The following is a 16549-nucleotide window of genomic DNA, read 5'->3' on the forward strand; positions in this document are numbered from 1 at the left end:
AGGGAAAGGGGGAAGAAGGGGAGGGGCGAGGAAGGAAAGGGGAAGGGAGGAGGAAGGAAGGAAGGAAACGGGAAGGGAAGGGTGAAGAAGGGGAAAGGGAAGGGGGAAGAAGGGGAAAGGGAAGGGGGAAGGAAGGCAGGGAGGGAAGGAGGGGCCGTCGAATCGGTCCCCGCCCCCCAAGGCCTCTTCCCCCTCCGGCGTCCTCCGGTGGGAGGCAGAAAGGTGCCGGGCAGGTGTGTCCGTCCGGGCTGGCTGGGGCGGGGCTCCCCACCCCCACCCCCACCCGCCGGGGCCGGTCCCCGCCCCGAGGCCAGGCCCACCGGGGCAGCCCCCCTGCCGCGGGGACAGGAGGCCCCGGGACGGGGCGGAGCCGACGGGCCAGGACAGGGTTAAATCGTCCAGCCACGGAGGGAGGAGTCAGCGGGAGGAGGGGGCGGCCAGGAAAACCCTGCCCCCCCCCCCTCCCAACGTCCTCACTGTCTCCGGGCGAGCCGGCGGCCGGGACACCGGGGACCCACCCCCGGGAGGACGGGCGGGCGGGCGGCCGCGTGGTGGGCGGCCCGTCGGGGCTGATGGCCCCTCCGGACACAGGGAGCCCCGGGCCCGCAGGGTAGTGACCCCGGGAACCCCGGACCCCCGGGCCACCGGACCACGGGACCCCCGGACCCCCGGGCCCCCCGGACGGGACCCCCGGACGGGACCCCCGGACGGGACCCCCGGACGGGACCGAGGGCGCCCAGCGCGGGCGTCGGGAGGGCCCGGCCAGCGGCGGGGAGGCCCGCTCCCGCCCCAAGATGCTGCCCCGCCTCCGCCGCCTGCTGCAAGGTGAGGGGGGACCGGGAGACGGAGGGACGGGCACCGGGGCGCCGGGGCGCCGGGACCCGCCGCCGGACAAAGGGCGGGGGGAAAAGGGCCGGCAAGGACGGACACACACACACACACACACACACACACACACACACACACCGGGAAGGACGGGAAGGGTGGGCGCGGGATGGGGGGGGGGGGGGGGAAAGGGAACGGGAGAGGGAAGGAACGGCCGCCCGGAGAAGTCGGGAGAGGGGGCACGGGAGAGGGGAGGGAGAGGGAGGGGAGAGGAGGAAAGACAGGGGTGTGGGGAGAAGGGAGAAGGATGGGGAGGGAAGGGGAGGGAAGGGGAAAGAGAGGAGGGTGGAGGAAGAAGGGGGAAAGAGAGATGGTGAGGGAAGGTGGGGGAAGAGGGGCGTGAGGGGAGAAGGGGGAAGAGAGAAGGGTGAGGGAGGATGGGGAAAGAGGAGAGTGAGGGAAGAAAGGGAAACAGGTGAGGGAAGGAGGGGGAAGAGAAGGGTGAGGGAAGGAGGGGGAAGAGAAGGGTGAGGGAAGAAGGGGAAGAGAAGGGTGAGGGAAGAAGGGGGAAGAGAATGGTGAGGGGAGATGGGAAAAGAGAAGGGTGATAGAGAAGGGTGAGGGAAGAAGGGGAAAGAGAAGGGTGAGGGAAGAAAGGGAAACAGAAAGGTGAGGGAAGAAAGGGAAACAGAAAGGTGAGGGAAGAAGGGGGAAGAGAAGGGTGAGGGAAGATGGGGAAAAAGAAGGGTGAGGGAAGATGGGGAAAGAGAAGGGTGAGGGAAGAAGGAGGAATAGAGAAGGGTGAGGGAAGGAGGGGAAAGAAGGGTGAGGGAAGAAGGGGGAAGAGAAGGTTGAGGGAAGGAGGGGGAAGAGAAGGGTGAGGGAAGGAGGGGGAAGAGAAGGGTGAGGGAAGGAGGGGGAAGAGAAGGGTGAAGGAAGGAGGGGGAAGAGAAGGGTGAGGGAAGAAGGAGGAAGAGAAGTGTGAGGGAAGAAGGGGAAGAGAGAAGGGTGAGGGAAGAAGGGGAAAGAGAAGGGTGAGGGAAGAAGGGGAAAGAGAAGGGTGAGGGAAGAAGGGGAAAGAATGGGTGAGGGAAGACGAGGAAAGAGAAGAATTAGGGAAGTGGAAAGAGAAAGATGAGGGAAGAAGGAGAAGAGAGAAGGGTGAGGGAAGGAGCAGGAGGGGTTGGGGGGAAGAGAAGTGTGAGGGAATGGGAAAGAATGGGTAAGGGAAGACGAGGAAAGAGAAGGATGAGGGAAGTGGAAAGAGAAAGATGAGGGAAGAAGGAGAAGAGAGAAGGGTGAGGGAAGGAGCAGGAGGGGTTGGGGGGAAGAGAAGTGTGAGGGAATGGGAAAGAATGGGTAAGGGAAGACGAGGAAAGAGAAGGATGAGGGAAGTGGAAAGAGAAAGATGAGGGAAGAAGGAGAAGAGAGAAGGGTGAGGGAAGGAGCAGGAGGGGTTAGGGGAACGAGTCTGGGGAGAGCGGGGAAAAGAAAGATAGGAGGGGAAAGCAGAGGATGAGGACAGAGGAGCTTGCTATCTGCTCCCTTTCCCACCCTCCGTCCAATCTCACCAAGCCCCCCTGAGGCCCAGAACCCCTTTTCCTTTTCCCCAGGCTCTGGTTGGGGGTCGGGGCTGCACGGCTGGGTCCCATCAGGGCCTGGCAGCGGCCGAGGGCTCGCGACTGAGGGGCCGGGCCGGGTTCAGGGACGCTGGAGCGGAGGGGCCCGGCCTGGCCGTCCCGCTCTTCCTCCGCCAGCACCTGCTCCGGGGCACGGCGGCTTAATCGGCACCTCAGCAGGCCCCAGGGGTCGGGCCCAGAGGGACCGGGGAGCTGAAATGGGGACAGGGGCCCGGGGGCTGGGGAGGGAAAGGGCACAGGTGTAGGGGAGGCGGGGGTCGGGGCCAAGGACGAACAAGAGGAACTGGAAAAGAGTGACAGAGTTGATGAGAGAGGGAGAGGGATCTGGACAGAGTCGGAGGACCCCAAGAGGAGAAATCGAGGGACCAGCCAAGAGTGGTCAGGAGCAGAAAGCTGGGGAGCAGAGGGGACGGGTCAGAGAGGCTGTGCCCACTAGGGCCGGGCAGGCAGGCGGACAGGCCCCAGAGCGGTCGGGGGGCTGCTCTGGGGCAGAGCAGCAGGGTGAGGGTGGAGCCCCCCCCCCACCCCACCCCGGGAGGCCGAGCCCCCGTCTGGCTGGTTCCCCGTTGCCGTTTTTATCCCCGGCCCCCGTCGAATTGCACGGAGAATTGCTCAGGCGGCTGCTTATTTTGGGGTGTTACATTCTGGCAGGGTGCGAACTTGTTTGCAGAAGCTCTGTACCTCCGTCACCCGACGTCGCTGCCACCCCGGGCCTCGGCATTTCCACGGCCACCTCCATCCCCTCTGCCCCCCGGCCCCGAACCGCCGCACCCGGCACCCCTGCCCGCTCCCGCTTCTGCTCGGAAACCGCCCCTCCCCGGCCGCTCTTAGGGCTCCCGGATTTCCCCCCGGGTTCCCGGCCTTCTCCGGGCTCAGGGCCGCGGCCCATCATCGGCCTCTCCTCTCTTGAGCCTCTCACGTCCCGTTTCTTTTGGGCCCCGTCGGTGGGAGGTCCTGCCTTGGGCCTCACTGCGAACTCTGCCATGGCCCTCTCTTTCTGCTGATGGCTTCTGACTCCTACATTCAGAGCTGGGCAATGGGGATTCTGGAGCCTAGGACTCAGTTCCAGAGCCAAGCCGTCCTGTGCCTTCGGTGACCGGGGTCCGTCCAAATCTGTCTCAGGGGGTCTGTTTTGGACTCCTCAAGGCCCAGCACCCCCTCTTCTCCCGTTCTCCCTTTTCACGCTTCCCCCACTCTCCACCTCCCCGGGTGGAAATGGGATTTTCGACCTTCGAAGATCACCCTGAGAGAATCCGCCCATGATTCCAGACCTTTCCTCTGCCTGGGCCCACCTGCTATTCCCGTAGCCCATTCTGGCTTTTTTGATGGTTCCCCCTGAGTCGCTCAGGACAGAGTGAGAGCCAGAACCGAGAACCTCCGTGGCCCTTTCCTGCTAACAGTGGAAACCTCCCCAGCCTAGCTGACAGCTCCGAGATGCTGGAGCCTTCGAGCCCAGCCCTAACTCTGAGCAGGAGGGAGTAGGAGTCTCCTGTATTAGTAACCATAGCGACAGTATTTATTGAGCACCTAATGTGTGCTGAGCACTGTACCAGGCGCTTGAGGGACTTAAAGGAATGGAGGATGTCACCCCTGCCCCCGGGGAGCGTATAATTGAGAAACGGTAGACATAAATTGATGGTGATGATAAGTAATAATAACAAAAATGAGAAGGGATGATCTGCCCATCCTTCCTAGAGCCAGCTGAACTGGATGCCCTATCCATAGGGAGGTTGAAAGACTCTCGCCAATATCCGGGGCTTAGTCTGAGGGGGAAGAAGAGGGAGGGAGGTATTGAGGAGACCACCTCAGCTCAAGAAAAAGAGGAATGTGTGTGTATATGTGTGTGTGGGGGGGAGAGAGAGAGAGAGAGGTGCTTGGGTGAAATGGTGGTCATGAGTGGGAAGTGGAAATAAGAAAGCAGGGAGCAGCCAGAGAGGAGGTGGCTTGGGGGAATTGTGGAGGCTAAACGGGAAGGAGAGGGGGTTAGTTATAGATTAGGCCAGAAGAGGAACGGCACCCCAGACCCAACTGCTTCTGCCCTGGAGCAGTGCTCAGCCAGGCCTGGGGGTAGAGAAGCTTCCAGCCACCCTGCACACACCCCCTTCCCCACCCCCTCGCCTCCAGTGAGAGCCACAGCCTGAATTATGGATGAGGCTCCTTGGGTTACAGCTGCTCCGCACGGCAAGGGCCAGAAATGGCAACAGAGTCACCATTACACAGCAGGGGCCTGGACGCCCCTCCCCCAGCCTCGCCCGGTTCCCCCACCACCGTGTCCCCCCGTTCCCCACCCCCATCATATCCCCAGGTCCAGCCTCCCCCTCATTCATTCATTCAATCGTATTTATTGAGCGCTTACTGTATTAAGCGCTTGGGAAGTACAAGTCGGCAACATACGGGCACGGTCCCTACCCAACAGCGGGCTCACAGTTGCGCCTCGGCCTTGGGTCGGTGGGGAAGCGGCGAGGCCAGGAACGCCCTTCCCGCTTCAACTGCCGGAGAAGAGGGAAAGAGGAAAAGAGTTTTCTTTTAGGGGGGCTGGAGAGGAGATCTGTGGAGGCGGCCGGCAGGTTGGAGGGTGGCTGGGGAGTTCTGGGCCCCGGCCATCTCCGCTCCTGCCGGGGACAGAAGGAGAAAGCTGAGGGGGCACTGAGGCCCAGCATAGGGTCGGGCCCGGATTGGAACATCAGCCTCCCTCCTCTCCCGTCTCCAGTCTTTCCCAGTCCCTGGGGCCGAGCAGCCGGGCCTCTAATCCCAGGGACCCTGGGGAAGCCCGGGGATCTGGCCAGGATTAAGGGATCAGGAAAGGAATTTGCCATCGCAGAGCCTGGTACCCAAGAGGTAGAGCCAGCCCCGGGTCTGGGAGGGGCCCGCGGCCGCCTAAGATCGCCAAGGATCTCGGCCTCCCAGGCCGAAGGTGTGACTCCTGGCGGCTCTGGTCCCGGGAGGGCGACCCGTTTCCCGGGCCACGTGGCCCCGGAGCGCTGGGGAGGAGAGAGCGACCGGGAAACGCTGCACGGGGGAGGGGTGAGAAGGGCCGAGAACGGCGGAGGCGGTGTGAACGAATGGAACAGCAGCCGCCTGTGTCACTGAGTATTACATCACACCCGGCCTACGCGTGCACGGGGCCCGGCACGCACGCACGCAGGCTCACCCGCTCACGAGGGGCAGGCCGGCGCACACACATAACACGCAGACGCGGTCCCGCGCGGGGAGGGAACCGGAGGGATCCCCCGGGTGGCACCGGGGGCAGCCGCTGGGTGACTCCGTGGCCTGACGGACAACGCCGTCCGCCGCCCGTGGATGCGGCACGCGGGTGGATCGGTGGTATCACGCACACCGGGATGGATGGTGCGCGCACACGCACGCGTGCGGCCCACGCCTGGTCAGAGACCTCACATTTGCTCATGATACCGTATGAGTGGGCATCGGAGCTGACGTGCAGCTTCACAGTAATGATCACTGTGGCATTTGTTAATCATCTACTACGCGCCAAATGTTCGGGTAAATACAGTTAGATCGGGCACGGTCCTCATCCCTTATGGGGCTCACAGTCCCAGGGGAGAGAATGAACAGATTCATTCATTCATTCCTTCAACTGTATTACTGAGCGCTTACTGTGTGTAGAGCACTGTGCTAAGCCCCCGAGAAAGTACAGCACAACGGATCTTTAATCCCTGTTTTACAGAAGAGGAAACGGACTTGGAGGAGTCAAGTGGCTTGCCCGAGGTCACAGGGGCAGGCGAGCGGTGGAGGCAGGATTAGAATCCAGGTCTTCTGACTCCCAGCACTGTTCTCGAGGCAACCACGTGCGCACCAAAGACACGGGCCCAGAGTAACCCCAGGCTACCGTTCCTGCTCATAAGACATATGGATGTGGCCGGGAATGCCAGGTTATTCAGGGAGCACCAACCGTGTGCAGAGCATTGCACTAACCGCTTGGGAGAGGACAATACAACCTACTCACTGCACCTCCGCCTCACCTGTCTCGCTGCCGACTTCTCCCCCACATCCTGCCCCTGACCTGGGACACCTTCCCTCTTCATATCCGCCGGACAGTCACTCTCTCCCACTTTAAGGCCTTATTGATAATAATAATGATGGCATTCACTAAGCGCTTACTATGTGCCAAGCACTGTCCTAAGCGCTGGGGAGGTTACAAGGAGATCAGGTTGTCCCACGGGGGGCTCACAGTCTTAATCCCTTTTCTACAGATGAGGGAACTGAGGCCCAGTGAAGTGACTTGCCCAAAGTCACACAGCTGACAATTGGCAGAGCTGGGATTCGAACCCATGACCCCTGACTCCAAAACCCGGGCTCTTTCCACTGAGCCACGCTGCTTCTCTTTTTGAAGGCACATCTCCTCTAAGAGGTCTTCCCGGACTAGACCCTCTTTTTAAGTTTCTTCGACGCCCTTCTGCATCCCCCCCCCCCAGCCCCACAGCATTTATGTACATCTCCCCCTTCTAGCCTGTGAGCCTGTTGTTGGGTAGGGACCGTCTCTATCTGTTGCCGACTTGTACTTCCCAAGCGCTTAGTCCAGTGCTCTGCACACAGTAAGCGCTCAATAAATACGACTGAGTGAACGACTGTCCATAATTTATTTATATCAGTGGCCGTCTCCACCTCTAGACTGCAAGCTCGTTGTGGGCAGAGAAGGCGTCTGTCGTATTGTACTCTCCCAAGCGCTTACTACAGTGCTCTGGTCACAGGAAGCGATCAATCGATTCACTGGATGTGGTGGTAGGCGTGATCCCTGCCCACAAGAGGCTTACAGTCTGCAGGGGGGAGACGAACGTGAAGATAAATGACAGGCAGGAGAAGCAGCAGGGTAGGTTGTGTTCAGAAGCTGCCCAGGAGCCCTCTCACTGCAGGTTACAGGCCCTCTGGAAGGAGGAGGGAAGAATGACTTCTGGCCGGTGAAAGTCGCCCTGATGGGCCGTCGTGGTCTCTCGTGGGTTCTAATCCCAGCTCTGCCACCTGTTTGCTCTGTGGCTTTGGGCAAGTCTCCCTTCACTTCTCTGTGCCTCAGTTACCTCATCTGTAAAATGGGGATTAAGAGCGCGAGCCCCATGTGGGATGGGAACTGTACCCAACACAATTTGCTTGCACCCACCCCAGCATTTAGTACAGTGCCTGGCACATAGTCAGCGCTTAACAAATAATCATTCAATTGCATTTATTGAGTGCATACTGTGTGCAAAGCACTGTATTAAGCGCTTGGGAGAGTACAATATAACAGACACATTCCTGCCCACAATGAGCTCCCAGTCTAGAGGGGCAGACAGACATTAATATATATAAATAAATAAGTAGCTTTATAAATTACAGCTATGTACATATGTGCTGTGGGGATGGGAGGGAGGATGAATCAGAGAGCAAGTAAGAGCGGCACCGAAGGGAGTGGGGGAAGAGGAGAGGAGGGCTTAGGCAGGGAAGGCTTCTTGGAGGAGATGGGCCTTCAGTACGGCATTTTTTGAGTGCTTACTGTGTGCAAAGCACTGTATTAAGCGCTTGGGAGAGTACAATATAACAGACACATTCCTGCCCACAATGAGCTCACAGTCTAGAGGGGCAGACAGACAATAATATATATAAATGAATAAGTAGCTAAATAAATTACAGCTATGTACATATGTGCTGTGGGGATGGTACTTATAATGCCGAGGTTGTGAGTTCGTGCCTCACCTGGAGCACATCTCCATTTTCCTCTAGACTGTGAGCCCACTGTTGGGTAGGGACCGTCTCTATATGTTGCCAACTTGTACTTCCCAAGTGCTTAGTACAGTGCTCTGCACACAGTAAGCGCTCAATAAATACAATTGATTGATTGATTGATGGGAGGGAGGATGAATCAAAGAGCAAGTAAGAGCGGCACCGAAGGGAGCGGGGGAAGAGGAGAGGAGGGCTTAGTCAGGGAAGGCTTCTTGGAGGAGACGGGCCTTCAGTAAGGTTTTGAAGTGGGGGAGTGCAATTATCCATCTGATAGGAGAATTGTCTGATAGCATCATCATTATAATAATGATGGCATTTATTAAGCGCTTGCTGTGTGCAAAGCACCGTTCTAAGCGCCGGGGCGGTTACAAGGGGATCAGGTTGTCCCACGGGGGGCTCCCAGTCTTCACCCCCGTTTTCCAGATGAGCCGACTGAGGCCCAGAGGAGGGAAGTGACTTGCCCCAAGTCACCCAGCTGACAATTGGCGGAGCGGGGACTGGAACCCAGGACCTCCGACTCCAAAGCCCGGGCTCTTTTCCAGCGATCCACGCCGCCGATTGCCGTTAGGGTCGCCGGTCCTCACAGGGCGTGTGTGTGTTTTGTGCGCGCGTGCGGCGCGCGCTTCCCTCTCTCTCCAGGTCCCGCGTCAGCCTGCCTGCTGCTCCTGCTGTTGAGCCCGCAGCCGGGCGCCCCGACCTGCCCCGTGCTGTGCACCTGCTACTTCTCCCCGCCCACGGTCAGCTGCCAGGCCAACAACTTCTCCGCCGTGCCGCTGCTCCTGCCGCCCGACACCCAGCGCCTCTTCCTGCAGAACAACCTCATCCGCTCGCTGCGGCCCGGCACCTTCGGGCCCGGCCTGCTCACCCTGTGGCTCTACTCCAACAACCTGTCGGTCATCCACCCCGGGACCTTCCGCCGCCTCCAGGCCCTGGAGGAGCTGGACCTCGGGGACAACCGACACCTGCGCTCCCTGGACCCGGACACTTTCCAGGGCCTGGAGCGCTTGCAGTCCCTGCACTTGTATCGCTGCCAGCTGAGCAGCCTGCCCGGCTCCATCTTCCGGGGCCTCGTCAGTCTCCAGTACCTCTACCTCCAGGAGAACAGCCTGCTCTATCTCCAGGTGAGTGATCTGTCTCCGGGTGATCCGCTCGGGGGGGGATCCCCGTCCCCCACAGCCTCCCACCCCTTCCCTCTCCCCTCTCCTTTCGTTCACTCAATCGTATTTACTGTCTGGGCTGAGCGCTTGGGACGTACAAGTCGGCGACGTCTAGAGACGGTCCCTACCCGACGGCGGGCTCACGGTCTAGAAGGGGGAGACAGACAACGAAACAAAACGTGTGGACATTCGTTCATTGATTCAGTTCATTCAATCGTATCTATTGAGCGCTTACTGTGTGCAGAGCACTGCACTAAGCGCTTGGGAAGTACAAGTTGGCAACATATAGAGATGGTCCCTACCCAACAGCGGGCTCACGGTCTAGACTACTGACTTCTCCCCACTCCAGTCCAATCAATCAATCAGTCAATCAGTGGTATTTATTGAGCGCTTACAGTGTGCAGAGCACTGTACTAAGCGCTTGGGAAGTACAAGTTGGCAACATATAGAGACGGTCCCTACCCAACAGCGGGCTCATGGTCTAGAAAGGGGAGACAGACCACAAAACAAAACATATTAACAAAATAAAATAAATAGAATAAATATGTACAAATAAAATAGAGTAGTAAATACGTACAAACATATATACAGGGGAAGGAGGTAAGGCGGGGGGGAGGGGGAGAGGAAGGAGGGGGGCTCAGTCTGGGAAGGACAGGTGTCAAGTCGTCAGAACAAATAGAATTAAAGCTAAACGCACATCATTAACAAAATAAATAGAATAGTAAATATGGACAAGTAAAATTGCCAGCCACCCCCCCGCCCCTCTCTAGCTCCCTGGCTGGCTCTGGCTGTGGCTCTCTCTGGTTTTCCAGGACACGTTCCTGTGACTCGGTGGCAACCTTCCCTCCTGCCCCATCCTGCCGTCCCCATGGCAGGATCAGGTTCAGCCCCTCTGTGTTCCCACCCAATCCCCAAGGTTCCTCAGAAATCCCTAAGGCCTTGGGGTGATGCCTCGCGTATGTTTCTTTTTTTTTTTAACGGTACTTGTTCATTCATTCATTCAATCGTATTTATTGAGCGCTTACTGTGTGCAGAGCACTGTACTAAGCGCTTGGGAAGTACAAGTCGGCAACACATAGAGACGGTCCCTACCCTCTCAGTCACCTCCTGTGCCCCAACTCTGCTCAATGTCTTGGAGCTGGGGTGGAAGCAGGGTGTTTGGTAGTCGGGGAGGAGGGTGGGGAGGGAGGTCCCTGTGAATTCCAGAAAACTGACCGCTGAACCGAACTAGGCCGGGGCAAGGATCCGAGTTGGTGAGAGAATACGAGAGCCCAAGACTGGATGGGTAGCAAGGCGGGAAGCCCCAACCCCTGGGTCGTCTTCCCTGAAGCCAGAGGTCATAAGGAGCCATTTGAAGGCGAAGGAGAAAGGGGAACAAAGAGGAGACAGGGCTGAGATCCAGGCTGTGAAGAAGAAGAGAAGAAAGAGGGGTTGACTTGAAAGGGGGAAATCTGGAGTTAGGTGAGGAAAGGGACTTTTCAAACGGAGGTGGAGCGGTACGGGTCAGTGGGGAAAGGGGGGAAATCTGGCCGTAGAAATGGGAGATGCTCTCAACTGAGGAGAGGAGAGAGACAAGGAGGATGGGGAGGAGAGGGCTGTAAAAGTCAAGAGCTGATTAATGCAGAGAAGGGTTTTAGCCGTGGAGAGAGGAAGGAGCGGATCTTAAAGATGCGGTGGAGAAAGAAGCTGCAGGATCTGGCAACAGCTTGGGTGGTTGGGGGAGGGAGGGAGGGTGGGAGAGACGGAGGGAACGATTTAGGAATCAGAGGCGACACCAAGATTGTGTGCCTGGGAGGTAGGATGATTTCCTGGCAGTGAAGAAAGGGGGGAAATTGGGAATCCCGCCATCCCCCCACCCCCAGAGAGCATCTAAGTGCCCAAGGAGGAGAAGCCAGGATGGTCTGAGGGTCACCACAGGGAAAGGAGAGGCAGACCAAGGTGAGCCATTGAGCGAAGGACAGACGGAAGAGAGGAGAGGAGAGACTGCCGTGAAGCCACAGAACTCCGTGGAAGGGAGAAGTAGGCGGGGAGGAGGCGAGACTGATCGAAGCCCAGAGAATTAGGGGAGAAGACAGGGAGGACAGAGACCTGGAAACCCTAGGCCGAGAGAAGGCGAGCCCCAGGTCTCCGAGCCGGCAGGGAGGATGAGGGGGACGAGGCTTGGGTGGAACCGAGAGGAGCGATTTCTGTAGCAAGGAGAAGGCGGAAGCCAGATGGGCGGCGGGGAGGGAAGGGGGGAAGGGGAGAAGTCAGGAAGACGGGAAGTGGAGGCAGGGGAATGACTCTTCATCCCCAAGCTCTTCAGGGTGGGGGGGGGCCGGTGAGCTGCATCTCCGGGGATTTTCCTCTTGCGTGGAGTCGTGGAGGAGAGGCCCCTCCTTCCCCCGCCTTGCCGTCTATCGACCGATCGATTGATGGTATTTACTGAGCACTGACCGTGTGCACAGCACGCTAGAGTCGGTCGACGCGCTCCCTGCCCTCAAGGAGCTGACGGTCCGGTGTCTGCCGGTCGGGTACATCTAGCTATCGCGTCGAGGTGTCGAGGTGGAGCGAAGGGGGTTCCCGGGAGGGTCTCCTCGGGCGGCCGCGGATCGGCCCCGTCGCCTTCAGAGGGAAGCCGTACTCCGAAGGCGACGGGGCCTTCCCTCGAGGGAAGGAGGGAGGGAAGGAAGGAAGGGCTCCCCGACGAGCGGCCTCTCCCCTTCCGCCCCGGGCCTTGGCCGCCTCCTCCCCGCTCCCGCCAGGATGACCTGTTCGCCGACCTGGCCAACCTGAGCCACCTCTTCCTCCACGGGAACCGTCTGCGGCTGCTGGCCGAGCACGTGTTCCGCGGGCTGGCCAGCCTGGACCGGCTGCTGCTGCACGGGAACCGGCTGCAGGGCGTCCACCGGGCGGCCTTCCGGGGCCTGGACCGCCTCACCATCCTCTACCTGTTCAACAACAGCCTGGCCTCGCTGCCCGGCGAGGCCCTGGCCGACCTGCCGGCCCTGGAGTTCCTGCGCCTCAACGCCAACCCCTGGGCCTGTGACTGCCGGGCCCGGCCGCTGTGGGCCTGGTTCCAGCGGGCCCGGGTCTCCAGCTCGGACGTCCCCTGCGCCACCCCGCCGGAGCGCCGCGGCCAGGACCTGCGGGCCCTGCGGGAGGCCGACTTCCAGGCCTGCCCGCCCGCCGCCCCGACGGGGCCTGGGCCTCGGGCCCGCTGGGAGGGCTCCCGCGCCAACAGCTCCTCCAACCACCTGTACGGGCTGGGCGAGGCCGGGGCGCCCCCCGCAGACCCCTCCACCTTGTACCGGGACGTGCCGGCCCAGGACCCCCGGGGGCCCCAGGGTGGCGGCGACGCGCCCACCGAGGACGACTACTGGGCCGGCTACGGCGGAGAGGACCGGCGGCTGGGGGACGGCTGCCCGGGCCCGGCCTGCCCGCCTCCGCTGGACTCCCGGGGCTCGGCCCGGCCCCCGGGGCCGCCCGCCCTCCTGCTCTGCCTCCTGCTCCTGCTCCCCTACCACCTCTGACCGGGGGCTGTGGCCGGGGGCTGCCGACCATCGGGGCAGGGGTAGGGAGGGTGGTCCGGATGCCGCGGCCCACGGGGACGAGGCCCCTTCCCCACCATCCCAACCGCCTGCCCCTGGCTGCCGGCCCTCCTCCGCCCACCGGGACCGCGGCCCCCCCGGGACATGGGGCGTCCCCCAGAACTCTCCTTTCCGGACCCCCGCTCTCCCCTCCCTCCAGGTGCTTCGTCTTGGGACTTACCCTCCCACCCCCTGGGATCTGGGGGTGGGGGCTCCCTGCCTCTGGCTCCATCCGTCCCCCCGCCTCCGGTTCCCAGAGGGGCGGTGGGCCTGCCCCCGGCCCCCTCGGATCAGAGCCAGGAATGAGACCTGAGGGTCGATGGGCAGGAAGGCCCAGCGCGGGGGGGTCCCGGGACTGGGAGAAAGGGCTCCAAACTGCAGCAGGCCCCCCTCCCCCGGGGGGCCGCAAACTGCAGACCATTCTGACCCCGGCTAGGGGAACAGGGCTGTGTCCCCCGAGCCCACCTTCTGATGCCCCCCCGCCCTCCTCTTCCCCACGGCCGGGGAAGGAGAAGGGGGGCTTCCCCAGCCTGTTTCCTTAGAGACTCTTGGGGCCCCCCGGGTCTCCCCAGAGATCATCCCTCTCCACCCTGTCCCCAGCCCGCCCACCGGGCAAAGAACAAAATGTTGGTTGAGAAAAAATTTATTAAAAAATTATATTATTTTAGCTCCGCCTGTGGCAGTCATTCGCTTGGAGCCCCCAAGGGACGGAGAGGGCATGCCCAGCGGGGCCCAGACTGAGCCTTCGGGGTACGGAAGGAGAAAGAGAGGACCCCGTGGAGGCGTGGGCGGAACTGCCTTTTTGTTTTCTTGTTTTTTAAATGGTGTTTTTTTAAGCGCTTACTCTATGCCAGCACTGTACTAAGCGCTGGGGTAGATATTAGAGAGGCAGCGTGGCTCAGTGGAACGAGCACGGGCCGGTTCTAATCCCGGCTCTGCCAATTGTCAGCTTTGTGACTTTGGGCAAGTCACTTCACTTCTCTGGGCCTCAGTTACCTCATCTGTGAAAGGGGGATGAAGACTGTGAGCCCCAGGTGGGACAACCTGATCACCTTGTAACCTCCCCAGCACTTAGAACAGTGCTTTGCACAGAGTAAGCGCTTAATAAATGCCATCATTATCATTGTTATATTATATAAGCTAATATGGTTGGACCCAGTCCCTGTCTCACGTGGTGCTCATAGTCTTCATCCCCATTTTACAGATGAGATAACTGAGGAGCGAAGAAGTTAAATGACTTGCCCAAGGTCACCCGACAGACACGTGGCAGAGCCGGGATGAGAACCCAGGTCTTTCCGATTCCCAGGCCCATGCCCTTTCCATTAGGCCACGCTGCTTCTCAACGCTTAGAACAGTGCTTTGCACATAGTAAGCGCTTAATAAATGCCATCGTCATTTTTATTATTCTCATGCGGCAGGAGTCCTGGCATGGACTGTTCCATCCTAAGAACGGAGGGACAGTTAGTGGAGGTTTCTCTCCTCCCTCCCGGGAGTGGAGGGGGCTTCTCCCGGAGGATGGGGGTTGGGGTTTCTCCCCAGAACCCATTCATTCGTTCATTCAAATCGTATTTATTGAGCGCTTACTGTGTGCAGAGCAATTTAACCCAATTCGATGGGTTAAACAAGGATGTGATGATGTTATCCGGAACATGGGGGGTTAAGTCTGGAGTGAAGTGGGAGAGGGGCCAGCGCTAACAGATGGCCCTTCCCCCTCAAGCACTTTTTCCCCCTCCCCTCCCCACAGCCTGCTGCTCCCCAAACATCCCACTCCCCACCCTCCCAGCCCCAAAAGTGGCAGGGGGGCAAAGCTGGAACTGGCAACCGGGCTGGGGGCCGCTTCCCAGCGTCCCTCGCCGGCCAGCCAAGGTGGGACTTGGGTTCCAGTTTGGATCGGAGTTTCCGACTTCCCTTCACCCGAATGCGTTCTGCTAAAATTCAAGACGGAGACCAGGGGCCAGAGTCGGGATGTCGGCTCGGAAGACCTCGGCGGGGGTATCGGGCGAGGGATCAGGTCAGTGAGAGGGTGCGGAGGGCGGCGAGCTCCGGGTTCCGGCGGGCGACCGCACGGGAGCCACTGGTGGGGTCGGAGGGCGTCAGCCCGATGGGGGTGAGGAGCCCCATATCAGCCTAGATGATGCTGAAGGAGGATCCAGGGCGGGAGACCTCAATCAATCAATCAATCAATTGTATTTATTGAGCGCTTACTGTGTGCAGAGCACTGTACTAGCTTGGCAACATATAGAGACGGTCCCTACCCAACAGTGGGCTCACAGTCTCAGTGGGCTGTGGACTCGGTAAGGACAGGGTGAGCTGCGGGACGCTGAACTTGGGGTCAGGCTTGGGCAAAGTCGGGGGTTACGGGCGGAGGTTTACTAGGGGGACGGCATTAGGTGGGATTAGGGCCGGACGGTAAAGACTGGAAGATCAGCAGGTGGCTTTGGGCCGGCTGGGGCTACTACGTGGGGCTACCGTGTGGGGCTACCTCATGGGAAAGGTGCTGGGAAATGTCAAGCAGGCAGCCGTGGGGCTCAGCCTTTCCAGGTCATATAATTATCCTTGTGAAATATTCATGGACCTCCAGCCCAGATGCTATTTCCGAACAGCAGTAAGAGCAAGACGAGCGAAGGGGACTCGGGAAGGAGACTGACTGCACGTACCCCTCACCCCTCACGGGCGCTCGCACCCTCCTCGAACGCACACCCAGGGCTCCCGTGCGGGAACCGCCCTCGGCGCCCGCACGGACATACGTGTGCACGGGGCCCATCTGCGCGCACGTGAGTTACGGTATCCGCAAACACCCAGATCACACACTGACACACAAACCACATACTCCAGTCATTGCCATGTTGGCCGCCCACAGAGATTCTGCCCATTTATTCAAATGCACAGCTGCAGATCACACATATTCACTTAACAGATTCTCGGTGAAGACACAGACTAACACATGACACACAAATGCTTACAACTAGTTCGCACATCCTATAAAGACATCTCCCCCAGCTCCTGCTTCTTCTTCTTTTCCCTCCCGCTTCCCTTCCTCTCCCCTCCCCCCAGCCGCCCCTGCAGAGACTCCGAGCTCCAAATGCGGACCACCCACCTGCCAGACATGCAGTGAGGAACTCCCACCCGACCCGGAGAGCCAGTCCCCGCATTTACTTGGCTTTCGTCCCTAAGAGCCCGTCCTCCCTCTCCCCACCCCGCCCCCGGCTCCCTATCCCTGAAGAGTCTGGTCCCTGTGAGAAGGAAGATCCAATCCTAGAAAGGGACAGAGATCTGGCACCTGGGGACCAAGGAGAAACATCTGTCGGGGCAGGATTAGAGGGATTAGGCCGAGGAATGGGAGAGATAAACCAACTCATGGGGTTTGGCTCTTAAACCATAAGGCTATTAGACACAAACAGAGACGGGGGCTTCCTCAACCCTGCTCCCTGGTACTGAAGTCCCCTAAAATTGGGGCATGGGAACCCCCTTCCACCACCACACCAGGTCCTATTTCCCTCCGTGACCCCCCTAAACCAGTCAGAGGAAGTACTGGGGACCCCAGGGCCCCATTGAGAGTTCCCCCGGGCCGGGGCGAGAGCGGAGGGCGCCGCTACCTTTCGGTTGGGACGCGGGGACTTTCCGGGCAAGAGCCACAGGGCCAGGC

General features: G+C 59.9%; 1 protein-coding gene across 1 annotated transcript; it reads left to right on the forward strand.

Moving 5' to 3' along the window:
- The first annotated feature begins 674 nt into the window (after positions 1-674).
- On the forward strand, positions 675-13570 carry RTN4RL2 (reticulon 4 receptor like 2). Its single transcript, XM_038765202.1, has 3 exons — positions 675-825; positions 8817-9298; positions 12079-13570. Exons 1-3 carry the CDS (start codon positions 795-797, stop codon positions 12844-12846), a joined length of 1281 nt encoding a protein of 426 aa, XP_038621130.1. The 5' UTR covers positions 675-794; the 3' UTR covers positions 12847-13570.
- Positions 13571-16549: the final 2979 nt, after the last annotated feature.

Source organism: Tachyglossus aculeatus, chromosome 22, assembly GCF_015852505.1.
Source record: "Tachyglossus aculeatus isolate mTacAcu1 chromosome 22, mTacAcu1.pri, whole genome shotgun sequence".
In the NCBI taxonomy this organism is placed as follows: Eukaryota; Metazoa; Chordata; class Mammalia; order Monotremata; family Tachyglossidae; genus Tachyglossus; species Tachyglossus aculeatus.

Coding starts and splice junctions, on each gene's coding strand:
- RTN4RL2 (XM_038765202.1), top strand. CDS start 795: ATGCTGCCCCGCCTCCGCCGCCTGCTGCAAG. Junction 826..8,816: donor CCTCCGCCGCCTGCTGCAAG/GTGAGGGGGGAC, acceptor CTCTCTCTCCAG/GTCCCGCGTCAGCCTGCCTG. Junction 9,299..12,078: donor ACAGCCTGCTCTATCTCCAG/GTGAGTGATCTG, acceptor CGCTCCCGCCAG/GATGACCTGTTCGCCGACCT.